Here is a 19,957-nt window from a genome sequence, read left to right on the forward strand (position 1 = left end):
GCTAAACACAAATGAAAATACAGAGAAACTGTGTCCGGGAGAAAATAAGCTTTTATTGGTAACAATCATGTAAATCATTGCTGTTTACAAAAATGTTAGTTAAGAGGGTTTGCTGAGTTTGCTACTACAGATGACTAAAATGATTTTGATTGAACTGAATGTAATTAAGCGATCTTTTGAATCTGAAGACATTCCCATAAATATTTTCATATAAGCCCTGTGTCTGTGTTTTAATTAAATTGTAAAACCATCACACTGATGTCATCATATTGGGATTTGTTAATCAACCAATGTAACAAACACTGAGCTCAAGAGAGCTGAATATCTGATGTGTTCATTTCCAAACAACTGCTACCACCCTCTATGAATCATTTCCAATTAAATGTGAGAACATATCATACAACAATCCTGAGTAACTATTATTTTAAGTAGTGCCAATAAGTTCCAAAGGCTGGGTCTGTGCTCATGTGTATAAAGTTTATTTAAGCAAAAGTATAGTGCCATTCCCTGTTTTGTGACTGACAGATAATCTCCACATTTCCAAGTCCCTCATTGAATCAGGACTGCAGAAGCAAATACATCTGCTGCTGCATCTATTTATTTTTCGTAGGCTTTGGGTGGCGTTGAGTTGATTTCTGTGAAGCAGGATGGCTTTTGGGATTATCTTTCTTAGTGGCGCCTGGCTCATTTCCACCTGGGGCGCTGGGTTGCTTTTTGCCTTGCTCTGAAAGAAAATATACAAAAAAGGTTTCTTTAATAAGTTTTCCCAGAATGTGAGAATTATGCCACTTGCCAACCTGATTGAAATTCTCCAAAATTGTGTGCGCTCTAATTGAATTCTGTCAAGCTGAAGTACAACAGCGGGAACACATGAATTTGCAGATCTTCCTGAAAATAAATGTTTTCTAAAGTTGCTCTTAAAGCCAGAATCAACTTGCCAAAAGCCTTCAAAGTCTGCAAGTTTGCTTGGCACAAGTAACAGGTCAAGTGGGGCAGGTTTATGACTACTGTAAGTGCTACAAGCTGTTGTCTTTATTGGAAAGTTCCCCATGAATTTCAGTCCTTGTCACATAACTCTACTGTTGTCTTGAGGGCTGCAGATAGGCTGGTGCTATACCTGTGACACATAGTGACTACTGGGCAAACTAAACTGATACCACATTGTAATCTGAGGAGGTCGGAATATTTCCTGTAAAACGATGCACTTCAAACTAGCCCAGCCCACAAACACATTCATGACATAAAATTTCCTAAGAAAGTTTGCAAAAGAATTTAGGGGAAAATTAGATATGGTGGGGGGATTGATGACTGGACACACTTTCCTTGTCTATGTAAGGGGAAAATGAAAACAACACATTTCAACACATGAAACACATTTGTTTTACAAAGCAGCTCCTTGTACCTACAGCACACAATCTATCTTAGAACTTAAAACTCAATTTAGAGTAGACAGTTAGGCTCTTTTTTTATGGCAAGCACAGATAATGACTAAGTATTAATCTACCAGCAGCCTACTATCTGGGCGTTCACTGCCACGTAACACTGGAAAATTTCCAAGAATAACACACCAACTTCATGGTAAACAGCTGATGCCATTAGAAAAAAACCACCCCTAATTCAAACGATTATCAAGTCGTAATGAGAAAAGTCCTGCTAGTGGCTTAGGGACTTCAGGGATTCCACAGGCAACCATATGCAGCATGCTGATACTTTACATCTTTGCCACTGACAAGCTTACGTGACACACTTGTAATGACTAATGGTATCATGTTTAAAAAAAAAAAAAAAAAAACATCTGGAAATTGTCAGGACTCTCTGTTCTGGACATTTGAGCTGTGCAGCTTAAAAACAACAAGTAAACTCATGTGTAAAGTAGCCTCTTGAACCTCTGACACTCGGTAGAAAACAGGTATGTGCGGCCTTCATTTGCAGCTGAGTTCAATAGTGACTGGCATAAATGAAGAAAATAATTTGGCAGGGGACAGTTCTCATACCCCCACCATTTGTGACTTTAAAAACTATGATAATGTGCCACGAGTTACCAAAAAAAATGTAAAATGTAAGCAAAAGTATGAAAAACTTCAAGTCAGACCGACCAGTAAGAGTCACTAAGGTCGTAATCCCTCAACAGCTTTCCACCAGTGAACACTGCCACTTATGCTGATGGGACCAAGGCGTAAGCACCACTGCTGATGACTGAACCCAGAGAAGAGTGTAAGTGTTTTCCCCCCCTTCTTGTGGGCTTCAGTATACTTAAAATGAAATGCTTATGGAAGTGCTTCTTGTCTAACAATGTCCAAATCCCCGCAAACCCCCACAAACAGCCCGCACCTTTCCAATGTCAGAAAGGAGAGGGGTTGTGTCCGCACATTCCTTTAACTTAGGACAGTATGACAATCACGGCCACATCATGCAGTGATTGGCCAGTTGAGCGTTAGCGATAAGGTAAGGTAAGGTTTGGAGTTCTCTCAAGCTCCTTTTTTTCCCCAATTCTTCACACAACTACTTCCGTCACAACCGAGTGCAGCATCATGAATGCCTTCGAGGAGAGACTTGGTGTGGCAGGATGACAAAGACAAGCAAAAGACAGGGGATTCTTGGGGCGAGATCGGGGAGGCAGTGGAATGTGGCCAGGAGGAGGCTATGATGGCAGACTTTTCACCTCGCTTTCAAGAGTTACAAAAGCTCATAGCAAAAATGTACTTTTCTTGTACATTTATTTTTGATTGTATGGCTCCTGTCTCCAGCCTTGTTGAGGATCACTTAATGAAACAGCCTGCAGATTGTTTTCTGCTTTTTTTTCCCAATAAAGTTTTCTTAGTTGTTTCTCTCTGCCTTTTCTGAGGGTAGGTATTGTATTTTTTTGCGATTTGTTGTTGGTTGGCCGGTAGACTGGCCTTTGGGGGTTCAATCAATTATTGCTTATCCGCTTGTCATTGAACACATGCTAAATTAAATAAAAATAATGAGTGGAATTTTTATGTAATCATAGCATCTTTCAAATTATTCAATCACTGTGAAGAATTGGTGTAGTCTATGTGCTGCTGTCAGCCCATTCTCCCCCTCAGTGTCCTGGGTTCAAATCCATAAGTCACATTGCTGTCAGCATGATTGCAGGTTTTTAATCTTACTTACTTGTCCTTTGTCCTGGCCTAGAAGGATCAGGCCTATTAAAACCAGACATGCCATGTCTGTACTGAGGTGAATTCCAGCCCGTCTGTGTGCCCATATAGGGAAAAACAGGTACAGGAACTGGCTGGAAGTATTGCCGAATGGGTGGACAACCTGGACTGTGAGACCTGGGCGGTCTTCGATGCCCTGGGGTCTCTAGTAATCCTAAAACAGAGAAGGTGAAATGACAAGGCATTTTGTAAAGACGAGGATCGCATACAATGACAAATCACTTTATTTAACAAAAGAAAAAAACGTTTTCGACCATCCGGCCGCCATCAGTGTCACAATCATGCAATATAGCTGCCTGTTAAAATCGCATACACATTCTCTTTAAGGTCCTTAAAGTTGCACCTGGATAGGTAATCAGATACATAACAATCAAAGAGCAACCACTATTAGAACAAGAAAGAATGTATGTCATTTACTACATCCACCATCTATTTTTTTTACATATCAAAATGTCAATGGGCATTCCAATAATAACTAGATACCACAGTTAAACAGCTCAAACAGTATCTCTACAAAAGACGTGAGTTATCCACAACCTCATAGTAAGAATTTTTAGGATCAAGCTACACACTGTAGACAACTGGCATGCGGCCGTTCACATGACACTGAATTCCTCACACCTTCCCCACCGCTGTTTACAGGGAGATTTCTTACAAACCAACATTCCACCTAAATGTAAGAAAGGTTTGCTAATTTCTCTGCCTCCATCGCCAAGAACGCGATTCTGTTGAACTGCAAATCAAAAATATTCAATAAGTATCAATCACTGGATACACCAACTCGTAGAATAAATACATATCAATAGAGAAAATTGATGCCATTAAGAAAAATAATGTCATTGTTCAAAGAAAGCTGGACACCATTTCTCACCTTTTTTCAACCTGAAGACAGTTTCGGACTAATGCCATGTACATTTGCACACTTTGTCATACACTGATATCCAACACCATAAATTCAAACCATGAACACACATCTTAACACAACACAAAGTTCTAAAGGTCATAGAGATGAACATACCAAATTCTTGCTGAGATCCAGTAGTTCCACTAATTTCAGGTCCTGAGACAGGAGCTGCTTTTTCACCTAAGAATGGTAAATGGTAAATGGACGGTAATTATATAGTCCTTTACAATTTGCCTCTCATTCACACACACACACACACACACACACACACACACACACACACACACACACACACACACACACACACACACACACACACACACACACACACACACACACACTTGGCAATAGCGGCAAGCTACAATACTACCATTGGGAGGAATTTGGGATTCAGTGTCTTACTCAAGGACACTTCCACATTAGAAAAGGAGGAGCTGGAGATCTAACTGCCTACCATGCATTCGGTAGATGACCCATTCTACCTGCTGAGCCTCAGCCGACCCTGAAGATCCCCGGGACAATGATCGAAGAAAAAGAATTTCATACACTCAGAATTTCAGTCAGCCCACCACCACAAAACAGCATCAATAAAGTCAACATTTGATGCGATTACCGGCACTTCCCACATGACACAAACTCACCACATGCAGCATTGCCAGTGTTCTGCGACAAAACTGGATATGATTGGCTTGGTTATACTTTCACAATACACCGGCTCCAAATGCTCCAAATCTTCCACGGAAATTTACCTGCACATGCAGCTGGTTTGTTAATTGGCAGTCTGGCCTCAACAGGCTGCTTAAGGGTGTCTGTCAGAAGCTCCTTCAGTGCAACAGCAAAGGCCTGTGTTGCTGTCACCTTCTTGGAGTCCAAGCTGATTCGGGGCACGTAAGGGTCAAACTTTATAACCCTAGGCAAGTCAAATGAAGCCTGTGAGGAACAAAGGAAAGGAACGAGTTTTTAATGGAATGTGTTTTTTTCCAAGTCGTGAGAGACATGGCTGTAATAGGTGTAGGGGGGCAGCGGCGTAGCGGCATGCATTGCTCTCCTTCTCTTGGATCCTACCACTGGAGGCTGCCAAAAGTCAGAAATGTTCAAATTAGAGCTACAATTAATGATTATTTTCAGTATCAATTAATTTACTGATTACTTTCTCAATTAATTGAAAAAATTGCTGATTAAATGTCAGCAGGTAGTGAAAATGCCTGTTATAACAAACAAAAGCCCAAGCTGATCAGCACATCAAATCAAATTTGAGAAGCTGGAATGAAGGGCTTCGTGCTTTTGCTTAAAAAAATTACTAAAGCGATTTTTTGATTATCAGCATAGCTGACGATTAATTACTAACTAATTGATCAATTGTTGCAACTGTAGGTAATTTTCCTACAAATGTGTTTTGGAGGTCATGTGATGGTTGGATGGTTTATTTTTCAGCAGGATTACACAAATATAACTGAAAAATATTTGCACCTAGCTTTGAGGAGAGACGGGGCATGGGCCAGGGAGAACCCATTAAATTTTTGGGACAGATCTGGATCATTTACTATTAATTTGAATTTTTATCTCTGAAGTAGGGTGTATGTTGTTTGACACTGGCCTTGGCAGAGGTCTGTGCTCTACTGGGCACATTTTCTAGTCTGAATTGTGGTGATAAAACATGACATACACCCAGATAACAAACAGGTCAATTCCTTAATTTTATAAAGAGGGGTCCTTTAAAAAAAATAAGAATATTCTAAGTGTATACAACAGTAAGACAACATCAATTGTGCTCTCTCGCTCTCATGTCTACTCTGCCTCATTTGTCTTTTGGCTAAAAATCCATTTTCCTCCCTTTCCCACGCCCCTACTTCCTCTTTCTGTGACAAGGACCATGTCACCTGTAGAAAAGCCGGGGCTTGGGACTGACTCAGCATATTGATGATATCTTCTCTGGCTTGTCTCATCTTCGCATTATTGTCGGTTAACTTCTTCATGTAGTCCCGAAGTTTGGTCTGACCAATCTCCAGCTCGCAGTCCACCCCATTTTGGCCCTCGCGTTCCTCTTGGGCCAACATATCCCGCATCTGCTGATACACAGCTGCTAATGCTGACTTTCTTTTGGCTGCTCCATCCTAGGCGAGGACCGTGAGAAGAGCCACAGATAAACACAGGGACAAGTAAACATAAAGACAAACTCACATTCTGTAATTGCCATCACATTTTCCCTTGTAAACAAATAGTTTATTTGTTTCCTTTTGGAAAGTATTCTTGTGAAACATGGGAAAAGTCGTGTAAAAATTACCTTCAGCTTGCTCTGCATGTCATTAATTTGAAACACAACAGTCTCAGTCTTCTCAATCTTCCCGTCCAGCAAACCCAACTTGTCTCTGAGTTCGGACTACAAAGACGGATATAAAACATAGCTTCAGTACACGGGGAATTGTGTTATGTCTGGTACAGACCCTGCTCACCTGCTCACCAATGCCTCTATGGAAGGCCTAGAGCACAATGCAGACCATGCTTTTTAAATTGCATGCACGCCATCTGCATTATAGATCCAACATACTCTCTCAATGGCAGCATCAGGTGTCTCCTTCTGGCTGTTAGAATGTTTGCATGTTGCTAAAAATATATTTATAACAGCCTGGTGTAATTCTGTGATAAGATCGCTTCTGTGATAACATCAGTGTGGATCGTGTTTTGCATGATCTGACCTTAACAAAGGAGTTTTTTTGTTTTTTTGTTTGTTTTTTGGTGCCTCTTGTAAATACACGGTGGTGGATATTTAAAGATCCTGTTCAAGGTAGCATCAGAACTTAGGCTATGCTTATGCTAATGAACTGTGGATTTCAAGATTTGTGTATATTTATTTAATTTTAGAATAGTCCTGAATGACTGAACCATCAGTAACTGATTTATCACTTGTATTGTGCATTTATGTTAAGCTTATTAATGTTCTAGTTCTATGTAGCAGGAGCAACCACTTAGCTCAATTTAGCACAGTTTAGCATTTTTTCCTAAAAATGTTTGAGACTCAGAACACACACAGACCTCTTTCAGGTTCCTCTGCTCCTCTGGAGAGGTGAAGGAGCATCCTTTGTGGACATGTTGGAGACAGAGGCTGCAGATTGGACGGCCATGTTGGCTGCAGAAGAGCTCCATCAGCTTGTGGTGGTCCGGGCAGATGCGGTCCGACAGGTCACCGACAGGCTCACTCAGCTGGTGGACAGCGAAGTTTGGGTTTTCCCGGTGAGGACGCAGGTGCTCCTCGCAGAAGGAGGCCATGCAGGTGAGGCAGGTCTGGGACGCCTCTGCTTCCATACATGTATCACAACGTATGACATCCTCTTCCCCGACTTTTTTCTCCTCTTCAAACAGGCTGGCCTCGCTCTTGGTCGACCTCAAGTTGAAGGTCTCCACGACGGTGCTGAGGACCGTGTTTTTCCTCAGTTCCGGTTTGTTGGCGAAGTGGGTCCGACACTGAGGACAGCTGTAGGTTTCCTTCCAGGTGGCGAGGAGACAGTCCTGGCAGAAGTTGTGTCCGCAGGGGATGGTCACCGGAACCTCGAAGGTACTCAGACAGATGCTGCAGGTCAGCTCATCCTCCAGGCTCATCAGAGAGAACTGAGTCTCGTCCACGTCGGCCATGATGAGACCTCAGACGAGGCTGTGGCGGAGAAACGAAACTTAACTTGTACTGTGCGTGCTCGTCATCAGTGTCGACCTACTTGTGGTTACAGCTAGGGGAAAAAAAAAAAAAAAAGAAAAGGTAAAATTCAAACACATTACTCTCACAACTGAGTCGCAGCTTAGTTTCCCATCGACAAGATATTTTTTTTATTGCAATAAATGTAGACTAAAACCCACTGCGCACATACTATCTATCTATACAGAACGCTTGTCTGGAATAAAAAGAATAATTCCTTTTACCCCCACGTACATTTTGTGCTGGTCCAGATGACTCCAACTCATTGGCACTAGCGGGATATCTCGTGACTACCGACAAAGCCACATCTAGCGCTCCCCCTGTGTGTGCGCGCTTCTGTCTTTGTGTGGAGCGGTTTGAGTTGTAGACCTTTGGGCCGGTCTGTCCACAACTTTCGGTGGCCGAGGGTGAAGACTTTGTGTCAGCGTTCAGGCTAGAATCAGGGTTAAGGTTAGGGGCAGGGTCAGGCATTTAGTTGTGATGGTTGAGGTTAGGGTAAGTGGCAAGGGAAGGCATACGCACACACACGCATGTATACACCGATCAGCCATGACATTAAAACCACTTTCCCATTTTTATATAATATAATATAATATAATATATATATATATATATATATATATATATATATATATATATATATATATATATATATATATGCTTCTCATAAGGGTGGATGGGAATCAGTTATCAGCTGCATAATTAGGGTCGATAATGATATAGTAATTTGTATTTAAGATACCAAAATAGCATATTTAAATCAATGGAAGAATAAAAATAAGTATCTCAGAGACAGAGAAAAAAAACATTTATTAATAGAACTCATTGGTTAATTTGTAATACAAACAGATTTTAGTTTATTTGAATGTAGTACAGTAGTAATTGTTTTCAATTTTAAGATAGACACATAAATATGTTCATATTTAATCCATCTCCTGTTGGGTACAATGAATAAAATCACCACATATGAATCATATATCAACTAGCACTTTACATTTTCCTGTTTAACAGACACTGAGCACAGGACAATTGAACAGGAGTACACAAAGCCTGATTCAGCACACAGTTGAGTAGAAATCCAATGTACTGGGACATTTGAAAATATTTGATGCAAAGAATAATAAACTACATTTCAGCTGAAGATTTGCACTGGATCTTCAACAATCAACAAAATCATACAAAGTCTGCGGTTGCATCTAGGATACATTTACAACCCAAAAACAGAAGCCATAAGCAATACAGTGAAAAGTTGCACATGACCATAACTCTCCCTTGATTCCACTAAGCTAAGACACCACTATTACTGTATATAAGCCTAGTAGTAAGAGTAAACAAGTGTCAACACTATATCAGATCTTGGGCACTCATTATGGTATGGTAAAGCTCTCAATAGGTTAACAAAGCTATCTACCAAACCAAAATTTCCATTGTGAAGGATAGCAACAGCGAATAGTAAAATCAGCAGATTTCACTATACAGTTTGACTTTCCATGTAATGATGTGTAGTGCCTTTTCATACCAGCATGAAACCTAATTTAAAAAGGCCCATACCTGAAGTGCACTGGCAGATATGCCTCACAGAGATCTTTACACTTAACAGTTAACCCATTAATTCACCTCAGCAGTCACCGTGTCTGAACTTTTGCTAGCTTATCAGTTAAGTCAGTCTGGACTTAACAGGTTCTTCAGAGCCTCTTAAATGCAGTGAAGGTAGTACTTAGACTACCTTTATCAAAGAACAAAGAGAACAATGTTCAAACACCTAACTCCGCTGTTCATGTACTATACAGTATATTGTGTAGACACATCTCAACTGCTCGATACCCATACAGTTTGTTTCATATCTTTTAGCACCTGCAAGATGAGCATGCTCGTGGTAAGTCTGACTGAAAGTGATCAGCATGCACTCTGACCAACCACTTTACCACCTGATGGACTCCAGTGGTGCCACATCAGGAAATGAGCCACTGTAACTAATGTCACCAATGTGCTTCAGTAAACATCTTACAGGCCGGGGTAGACTTTGTTTCAAACAAATAATTTACCCCTGTGAAACTATACATCTTTCTATCTTCCTGCCTCCTAACGAAATGCCAACAGAGCATTCTGATGGCTTCTTGGTTTGATGTGCCTACCATAGATATAAAATAGTATGGCATTTTATTTCTATAGGGTATACCATGCAAGAACGACATCCCAGGTTCACCTCTGACCGAGGGTCATTGTTGCATATCATGCCTTCCCCTCTCGCCTTATTACTTCCTTGCTCAATGCCATAAAAAAAAAAAAAAAAAAAAAGACTGTCAGAACTTGATAAAAACAGAGTCTATGTGACTTTTGTTCCCATCTGCCGAACCAGTCAGAGTTTAGGAATGAGCATTTGGGCTTGGTGATACAAACAATATATTCACTTATTTCAATTAAAAATTTTTTGATTTGCTAAAATCATATGAAAATGAGACACTTGAATATATCCTAGGGTACACCGCTCATATACATTAGATAGCATCACAGAAACAGAGTTTTCTATCCAATCGCATGGCAATCCTTCAGGAAAGGACAAATGCAAAAACAGGGATAGCTAAACACACAACATGCTTTTGTTTTGGTATCAGGAGTTGGATAAGATAGATGGAATACATGAGCACTCTTTCAGGGGAAACTTTTGAGTGTCAGCAAAGAAAGCGACAGCTCCAAACCAAAAAGGACTTTACATGCAGTATTTATAAGAATTTATGCTGACAAGATTTAAGCTTTATTTTTTCTGCTTGCAGTCCTCACAGTTCTTGTTCATTTTCACAATCTGGATCTTTAAGGTCTCCAGAAATGACTCATACCATGACACATAACAGTATCAACAGTATCAACTGATATGAAAAAAGTTATTGTGATAACATTTTTTGCCATATCGCCCAGCCCTAAAACTTTAATAGCCACACTCCTATTCACTGCAAAACAATCAAATTTTTCACATGCAGACCTCATATCAAAACACTGTACTGACATATGTGATTAATTCACTTCTCATTTATAAACATTCTACAGTGTATAATAAATAGTCTGCACGGTTAATATAGGACACACTGGCACAAAATTACTTTACTGTAGGTGCACAGTGAGTTATGTGCGCTCTGTTATAATTTTAAGACAAACACAATTGCATCAAAGTCACGTCCGATGCAGTTTGTGCAATTTATATTGCTTTTCCAGTGTTTTCAGAAACCTGATGCGATGGACGCTCTGACAGCTTGAGTTTTGTGGTCACATAACCACAAATTCAGCTGCTGTAAAATCACAGCTAACATAGTTAACAGTAATAGCTTGTGACATTAGCTATGGCATACTGTTAACTCTCGATATCAATTTCAGCTGTGACACTCCAAGCCGTCTGTGTACTAATATTCTCCAAATAACCACTACCATATATTCGTTAATATTCCTGGTTTAAGGCAAACCTAACAAGAGGGTACTTAGCAGAACGTAGTAAGCACTAATAGTGGGACTAATAATTGTTTCAACTGACCCATCCCAACAGCACAAAATGTGTTTCAGTTGCAATTGCACAGGCAATGTTGGTTTTTAAATTTTAACAAGGACAACACTTGATTAAACTGTTAGCTTGTGGGTTGTAACTGGTCAGTCTCTTTCAAGCAAATTTAGGCCATATTAAATATTTTTTTAACTTTTACTGACAAACAGCAAAACAGACTTTAATGGCAAAGCATTCTTTTACATTATTACTGTTAGTAATGAGAATAAAGGGCTGACTGTGTGTGGCTACATATGCAGTTGTATGTGCATATGCTCCTCATGCCTGCAGCTTGCACAAGGAAATGGATGAGCCACTTGAGAAAATCCAGAAAGCTGGATACACAGCTTCAGCAAAGGGGAACGCAAAAGAGTGGAAGGGATATGCCCTGTCTGCAACGTTATAGAACGTAGCCACGCCCTCCTCACAATCAACCAGCACACCTACGCGCTTTGGATTGGGATTGACCAGCACGGTCTCACTGCTGTTATGCCAAGCTGACAGCTTGACGTTAAACCACTCAATACACCAGGACTGGGCGTTGCGGCCCAGTCGACTGGTGGGACCTTTCCGGTCAATGCTGCTGTAAGCCAAGCCTATGCCTATGAAGTTGTTGCTGCTCAGTCGGACTTCCCAGTAGTGGCGCCCTCTAGAGAAACCCTTGGAGGTGAGCACCTGGGAGCAGACAGCAAAGCGTTCAGGGCAGTGGGGGTAGTTAAAATGCTCATCTGACACAGAGGCCTTGGTGAAGTCCTCACTCAGTGTGATGCGTTTGTGGGCTGTCTTTGGATCCAAAGTGAGTACCGTGGCATCTAGAAGGTACAAAAGAAAGAAAGAAAATTCAAATAACAAACAAGGTTGCAATTACCATATGACAGGAAGATACCTTCTACACTCAGACACTTACATTTCAGAAGATCGCTTCTTTTTTCAGCAGATGATATGTTTTGGGGAATTTCTGAAGTTTCTACAACAAAGGAAGACAAAAAAGTAATTGAAAGCTTTAAAAAAAAAAAAAAAAAAAGGTCCGGTGGAGGGCTATTGTATATATGAAAAAAGCTACATGGAGACTGCTAAACTGCCTCAAATGATGTCACTTGAGTCAGTGTTAGTTGGGTTCAAAGTTAGAAAATGAAAAATTCTGGGGGTGTGGAGTTAGAAGTGAGCTCACCAGACCTCTGTAGCCTGCTCTCAACTCTGCTCAAGGTTACAATAGCCATTACTAGCATAACGCACCCAAATCTCAGACTGAATTGTCAGCAGTCAAGTTGCATTGTGGGTAACATGGGTGCAAGTTTTTCACAAAGAAGAAGAGTGTGTGATTTAAAAATAAGATCTCTCTGGTTCTGCTGCATCAACTTTGACCTTTTTTTTTTTTTTTTTTAAACTGTCCATCATGAGTCCAAATGTTATATGAACGCAATGCTAATCAGTGGAGAAACTTTTTTTTTTTTAAATTCAATTAAAACGCTATCTCAAGATGCTACTATTGATGTGTATCCTGTTATGTATCCAATGTAGATGGTGTCTACCTGGTCTCTGATTGGGTTCAAACACAGGAGGACGATTTCTGGGTTTGTCTTCAGTGGATTCAGAAGGTTTTTTGGTTTGTTCTAAAGAGAGAGAAAAAAAACAACAACAAAAAAAAAAAACAAACACAACTTTATTTAATACCTCAATTGAAAATTCTATAGAAGTTAAAGCCTCTGAATACTCAGTTCCAAATCTATAGTATTTATTAATAACATTAAATATTTATAACAAAATAAGCAACTCCCAACTTAGCCCCACCAACTTCCAACAAGTGACAAAAGAACACAAAGAAATCTCTCATGTGAAAACACAAAAACTCTTATAACTGTTATGTGACGGATAACAACAGCAACCAAAAAGAACATTAAATTAATGAACTCCTCTCAATGACACTTTTAATAAAAAGCGAACATTACAAACTTCATGAACGTGGGAGGTAATGTATTCTTGTGTTTTCAGTTTCAACTAGGTGTAACTAATAAACTGGTAAACTGAGTTGTCTAATCTATTAGTCTAATAAAAAAAAATGGATACTTTCTTACTTGGAGGTTTCTTCTTTGGGCCTGCTTTCAGTTGGGAACCTGGACCTGGACTGTGGGACCTGGGAAGCCTGGGATGCCCTGGAGGCCATTGCGGCTCTGAAATAGGAACAGACAAAAGAAAGGGCATTTTATTCTTGAACTGTCATTCATCATGTGTTATAAAATCCTTGTACTTAAAAAAAACGTATCATAGAGCATATGTGCTGGGAAGATGAACATACCACATTCTAGGTAAGGTCCAGGGCTCAAAGATGTAAATCCTGAGGCAGAAGCTGCTCTTTCACCTGAGAACATGCCAGACAGTGTCCTTACAATCATCTTTTTATTTTTTGTCGACATGACTTTAAGCAGTTGCCCCAATACCCCACCAAAACACATTTCAGCACCAGTTTGAGGAATATTTTTAGATTATTGTTTTGATTTGATGTCTGTTTGCAACAATTCACACATGACATCAACTCACCAGATTCAACAATGTCAGTGTTCATTTCTGCAACAAAATTGGAATTGGCTGACGTCACTATAATTTCTTAATCCATTTTCAGCTGTTAAATCTCCTACTTATTAATGTAGCTGCATATTCACCTGGTTTAATCATTTGCAGTCTGGCCTCAGCAGGCTGTTTAAAGATCTCTGTCAGATACTCCTTTAGGGCAGCAGCAAAGGCCTGTGTCGCTATCACCTTCTTGGAGTCCAGGTTGATTCGAGGGGTGTAAGGGTCAAAGTTTACGGCTGGGGGAAGGCTAAATGATGCCTGTGAAAAGAGGAACACAATGTTGTTTTCTTTTATGGAACGAGGTTTTATTCAAAAAAGGTTAAGATAAAGCCATATCAGCTTATAATGTGAAAAATGGCAAAAACTATAATTTATCTATCATTGGAATGATTAATAAAGTTGTCTGATTGTACTGTGATGGTTGAAACATAGCATGCTTCCAAATGGACTCGCAATAAAATCTGGCCTATTCCTGTGGGGGGTTTTTTTTCCAGTCATTCTGTCTCATGCATATGAATATGTTATTTCCTCCTTTTAAAAAATTGTGTTTATCTGTAAAATTGAAAATATCCCTCACTGACACATGTGATCTTAAATTCTAAAATTAAAATCAGGTCAATTTTGATTTAATTTAATTAATGCTTTCAATTAAAACATGACAAAAAGAGGTGTTTGATGAGTATCTTTACATGCAGGATTTATAAGAATTTATGCTGACAAGATTTAAGCTTTATTTTTTCTGTTTGCAGTTCTCACAGTTCTTAGTCATTTTCACAATCTGGATATATTAAGTTTTCCAGAAATGACTCATACCATGACACATAATAGTATCAACAGACATCAACAGACACATAACAGTATCAACACCAACAACACATTTACTGTACATATGAGTATCTGAGCACTGTATTAAGATAGACTTGAAAAAATGTGAACCTATCGATATTAATATCCTGTACTCCAGTGCAAATTCAAGGATATTGTATGTATGTCTGAGTGTGTGCAGGTACATGCTCTGTTAGAGGATCTCAGTGTTTTTGTTTTATCTGTTTTAGGGCAGACGGGCAAAAAGAGGAACAACTGGCTGATTAAGGTCCGACTCAGCTAGGAATCTGGTTCCCTGCGTCAGATTCAGACAATGATTTCACACCTGCGCAGAGAATTAAATCAGATATACTCGCTAACCCTTTTCCAAAGCATGTTATGTTGTTTTACATTACAATGTATTTCCCTTCTGTCTGGGCAGCTTTTGCTTTCCTTACTAAATTATTCAGTTCATTTTCCAGTTACTTGAGACTTGAGTCATCCATAGCAGTATGTGGGCATCATGTCTGCTTTTACTGTTGACAAGTCATACAATCATTGTGTGGTAATGCAGCTGTGTGGACTGATAATCACAGTTGTCTCACCTGTAGGAAGGCCAGTGTTTGGGATTCACAAAGCAGATTGTGGATATCTTCTTTAGCTTTGCTCATGTTATCAATGTTCTCAGTGAACTTCTTCATGAGAACCCTAAGTTTGGTCTGACCACTCTCCATTTCTCGATCGACTGCACTCAGAGCATCGCGCTCCTCTCGGGTCAACATGTCCCGTATCTGCTGATACTCAGCTGCCACAGCTTTCTTCCTGTTGGTCGCTGAGTCCTAGGGGAGGACCATGCATCCACAAACAGAGCAGTAATTAGGTAAAAACAGTGGTTAGACAAAATAAAGGAAATGTATTCAAATACAACAGCCATGTAATAAAAATGTTTTTAATGTTCAGTATGTGAGACATGTTGAGCTGAATGGTAATGGTATGTGTCAGGTACGGCTGGGTATGGTTTCAAAACGTTACAAATTGATACCGATAATTGACCTGAGTTTTTCTATATATACCATAACAATACATTTTCAGTGACTTATTTTGGGAAATATAACCTGCTTTAACACATTTTTGCTTTCATTCAACAGAATATATCAAACTTCTCAATACACTATTTTATTTATATTTTATTTAGGCAAAACTCATCATTGAACACAAGTGTTTTATCAATGAAGAATTATGCCTATAGAAAATGGAAAAAAAATTCCCATGTTTCCTTGTTCCCTTGTGTTATCTGTCTTGTTTCCCTTGTATGTTCTGTGTGTGTATGTGTGTCTGTCTGGGACGTGGTGCTCCTCCCCCTCTCTCTCTCAGCCACCTGCCACCATTCAGCCAACAGGCCTGCCTCCCATCTTCTCATCAAGACTGCAGCATATATTCCCCAGTCCTACAGCCACTCTTTGCCAGAGCGTTGTTCTTGCCAGACGTGCAGACTTCTCAGGCCACTACAACTACAAGACTGCAACTCTCCCTGCTTCACCTTCAGGCGCCTTCCTCCACCTGCAGCCTGCTACCCCTAAAGCTTTCCCCTGACTCGGCACACCATGTCCATCCTCTTCCCAGTCATCACGACCTCCGCCCTTCCCTGCGCCTCTCTCTGCACATCACCTGCCCACTGCCGCCTTCCCTCAACTCCCTAGCCTACAAGTCCTGCTCCACATTCAGTTATCTGCATAAACTGTTTTTTGGTGACTTTTCATGTTCAAGTTTCGATACTTTGACACCTGACAGGCACCATTTTTATAAGTGCGTTTTCAAAGCAACATAAAAAAAACTGGATATTTGCTTAACAAAACCATACCACCTAAAAAACATGACCATCAAGTTGAATATACACATCTGACAGTTGCATAGTTGCATAAGCCTCTCTGAGGCTGAAAAACCACCTTCAGCTCAATATTGGGATAACCAAGATACTGGTGGTGAACATCTGGGGCAGCGAGAGGCCCCCCAACCCCCTGTCGCTATAAGGCGAGGGAGTGGAAACGGACACCTACGAGTTCCTAGGGGTGCAACTGAACAATAAACTGGACTGGTCAGACAACACTGGGGAGGCTCAGGTTTTTCAATTTGGAAATTAGGCTGCTACAGATGTTCTACCAGTCTGTAGTGGCCAGTGTCATCTTTCCTGTGGTGTGCTGGGGAGGTGGTATTGGGACCTGTAGTGCCAACAAACAGGGCAAGCTGGTGAGAAAGGCCAGCTCTGTGGTGAGGATGGAACTGGAGGCAGTGACAGAGAAGAGGATGAGAGGGAAGCTGAAAACTACCATGGACAACCCCTCTCATTCTCTCTATGCTGAGCTGAGGTGGCTCAGGAGCACGTTGAGCCACAGACTAATCCAGCCATGTTCCTCAAAGCACTTCGGGGGTTCTTTCATGCCATCAGCTATCAGACTCGGCAGCTCCTACCTCCACTGAGACTCCCAACCATACACCACTCACACTTAAACTGTCACCACAATGCCAAATTGTTTGGCTTACACATACAGTATATGCACATGAACATTGCACCTGTATATACACACGGATCTATTTTATTGAATCTATTATTCCTATTTTATCTTGTTTTATTGTAGTTTTTACATATTTCTGATGTATAGGTATTTATGGAAATTTCTTTCCTAGATGTTTATCATGTTCCCTTGTGCTAGTGTATCAAATTGAATTTCCCCCACACGGGTAGAATAAAAGGTACATCTTAAGATATAAAGACATACTGTAATTATGTATGCTTTTGGGCTTTCAGGATGCTAATTTCCAACTGGTGACTGTTTATGTGGATTAGAATACAGTAAATTTCAAAATAAATGCACAGTTACCTTCAACTTGCTCTGCATGTCCCTCATTTGACATATAACAGTCTCATTCTTCATAATCTTTCCATCCAGCAAACCCAACTTGTCTCTCAGGTCAGACTACAAACAGAGAAACATGATACAGTCAGTTCATTCAAACAAAGAAACACACAGTTCACAGAGAGTCATGGTCCATTTTCCACAGAGCTCTGTTCTAAAAACAGATTATTGGGTTAAGTGCTAATTTCTAGCTTAATCCTGATTTTTCAGATTCAGAATGAATCTGAAAAATTCAATCTGAAAAAGACTAGGTGGTTATGCTCAGTTTATCAAGCCTGCCTCGTCACCAGTTAGAGATCTCAAAAACAGTATCACAACTATAGGGTCCCATGGAGCCCTTTAACCTCCTCATGTGAATTCTGACACGCACAGACCTCTTTCAGGTTCCTCTGCTCCTCTGGAGAGGTGAAGGAGCATCCTTTGTGGACATGTTGGAGACAGAGGCTGCAGATTGGACGGCCATGTTGGCTGCAGAAGAGCTCCATCAACTTGTGGTGGTCCGGGCAGATGCGGTCCGACAGGTCACCGACAGGCTCACTCAGCTGGTGGAGACGGAAAATTGGGTTTTCCCGGTGAGGACGCAGGTGCTCATCGCAGAAGGAGGCCATGCAGGTGAGGCAGGTCTGGGACGCCTCTGCTTCCATACATGTATCACAACGTATGACATCCTCTTCCCCGACTTTTTTCTCCTCTTCAAACAGGCTGGCCTCGCTCTTGGTCGACCTCAAGTTGAAGGTCTCCACGACGGTGCTGAGGACCGTGTTTTTCCTCAGTTCCGGTTTGTTGGCGAAGTGGGTCCGACACTGAGGACAGCTGTAGGTTTCCTTCCAGGTGGCGAGGAGACAGTCCTGGCAGAAGTTGTGTCCGCAGGGGATGGTCACCGGAACCTCGAAGGTACTCAGACAGATGCTGCAGGTCAGCTCATCCTCCAGGCTCATCAGAGAGAACTGAGTCTCGTCCACGTCGGCCATGATGAGACCTCAGACGAGGCTGCTGCGGAGAAACGAAACTTAACTTGTCAAGCGCCTTAAAACGAAAGAATAGTTTCAATTCACTTCCACAGTAAAATGTAGTCTTAATGTCGGCGGTTGTCTTTTAGTGTAGTGTATTATGTTAGCAAAATAGCAGTGTTAAATAAAAATTTCAGTGTAAAATGTAAGCAAACATTTCTTAAGACCAGGCTTGAACATTTAGCGCGACGCCTAGACTGGTATTCAAATTGTGCTTCACAAATTTAAATACCAGTACACGAATAAAGAAATCGGCATAAAAAGCTATAATATATTCAGGAAAACTCTCCTACAATACCTTGAGTCCTCAATTGCACAGTAAATGCAATATTAAGCAGTGTGAGTCGATTGCGACCTAGTTCAGGGTCCAACAATGTGATAAGGTGACGTTGACTACAATGACCTGATATCAAGAGCGTTTGAGACCAGACGCGTCATGCCCATTCAAGCTGGGGGGGGGGGCGCTGCCCCAGCAGTTTTTGATATCTGTAATTTTTATTTCTTACTTTATCATTTTTTTTTAATAATATGTCGTTATGGTCGTTTTATATAATGAGTCAAACACATTCTTTTAATTATGGCATAGATTATACCTCAAAAAGGCAAACACCCGCTTTGCCTATGGTATTGGTTTCTTCCAAACGCCGCAGGGTGAAATCAGTTTACGGGTAGACAGTAGGGACACACATAGCACTCTGTCGAGCATCATCTCCAGGAGACGTAGGCTACTGCTACATGGATGCGTGAGTCAGGAGTTGCTCGGTGACATCCCCAGGCCAGAAAAGAGGAGTGCAGCACAGAATCGCAAGGCATCAATGCTACAGTGCTCTTTTGAAGCGGAGGACGTTTTCCCTCCAGAATCACCCGAAGCGACATTAGTGTGGTAGAGGACCATGGTGGTCATTTGCCCTATCAATTCAAGCCGTCGTCTCCAGCCCGGGTAATGCCCGAAGCCAGAGCCGTCGGAGCCGACCGGGTAGTTAGAATAGCACTCTCTGACAAATGCCAGTTTTCCATGGCGATGTGTTGCTATCGAGGGAGCTGCTGCCACCTTCGACCACTGCCGAGCCACACGAGGATCTGAAGTGAAAGAATGCAGTCCGGTGGTGCTTCTACAGCCGTCGGAGGCACAAGTCCGAACCATTGCGCCAAAATTGAAAAATACCAAGTAGAAGATTTGCAAAAATAGCGTAAAACCCTGTGAATGATTAGTTTCGCTCAGTGTATTTTTGAAAATGAGCACAGTTTCACAGTCTCCCACTCAAGGATGGATTCGGGGGGGGGTGGACCACCCACCTCAGATTACAGGGCGCTAACATTCTTCTTTTTTAACTGAAATTTCATGACATAAATA

The 19,957-nt window shown here is 41.0% G+C and overlaps 2 protein-coding genes across 6 annotated transcripts; both read right to left on the reverse strand.

Moving 5' to 3' along the window:
* Window positions 1–58: 58 nt before the first annotated feature.
* LOC120800160 (E3 ubiquitin/ISG15 ligase TRIM25-like) lies at window positions 59–18,622 on the reverse strand. Of its 3 annotated transcripts, none has more exons than XM_040146033.1 (9): window positions 18,608–18,622; window positions 7,120–7,759; window positions 6,371–6,466; window positions 5,967–6,200; window positions 4,836–5,016; window positions 4,541–4,588; window positions 4,201–4,266; window positions 3,136–3,336; window positions 59–724 (listed from the first exon to the last, which is right to left on the reverse strand). In XM_040146033.1, the coding sequence occupies exons 2-9, from the start codon at window positions 7,714–7,716 to the stop codon at window positions 594–596; spliced, it is 1,554 nt and encodes a 517-aa protein (XP_040001967.1). In that variant the 5' UTR covers window positions 7,717–7,759; window positions 18,608–18,622; the 3' UTR covers window positions 59–593. The 3 variants fall into 3 exon arrangements, with proteins under 3 accessions (XP_040001967.1, XP_040001966.1, XP_040001968.1); XM_040146032.1 differs by lacking the exon at window positions 18,608–18,622 and adding an exon at window positions 8,009–8,191 and having other exon boundaries at window positions 7,120–7,808; XM_040146034.1 differs by lacking the exons at window positions 4,541–4,588; window positions 18,608–18,622 and adding an exon at window positions 8,009–8,190 and having other exon boundaries at window positions 62–724; window positions 7,120–7,808.
* On the reverse strand, window positions 10,511–19,022 carry trim25 (tripartite motif containing 25). Of its 3 annotated transcripts, none has more exons than XM_040146028.1 (11): window positions 18,902–19,022; window positions 17,968–18,583; window positions 17,558–17,653; window positions 15,284–15,517; window positions 13,964–14,132; window positions 13,842–13,868; window positions 13,600–13,662; window positions 13,379–13,474; window positions 12,836–12,916; window positions 12,211–12,270; window positions 10,511–12,115 (listed from the first exon to the last, which is right to left on the reverse strand). In XM_040146028.1, exons 2-11 carry the CDS (start codon window positions 18,562–18,564, stop codon window positions 11,583–11,585), a joined length of 1,956 nt encoding a protein of 651 aa, XP_040001962.1. In that variant the 5' UTR covers window positions 18,565–18,583; window positions 18,902–19,022; the 3' UTR covers window positions 10,511–11,582. The 3 variants fall into 3 exon arrangements, with proteins under 3 accessions (XP_040001962.1, XP_040001963.1, XP_040001964.1); XM_040146029.1 differs by having other exon boundaries at window positions 17,968–18,586; window positions 18,902–19,012; XM_040146030.1 differs by lacking the exon at window positions 13,842–13,868.
* Window positions 19,023–19,957: the final 935 nt, after the last annotated feature.

This window comes from Xiphias gladius, chromosome 15 (genome assembly GCF_016859285.1).
Source record: "Xiphias gladius isolate SHS-SW01 ecotype Sanya breed wild chromosome 15, ASM1685928v1, whole genome shotgun sequence".
NCBI classification, from domain to species: Eukaryota; Metazoa; Chordata; class Actinopteri; order Istiophoriformes; family Xiphiidae; genus Xiphias; species Xiphias gladius.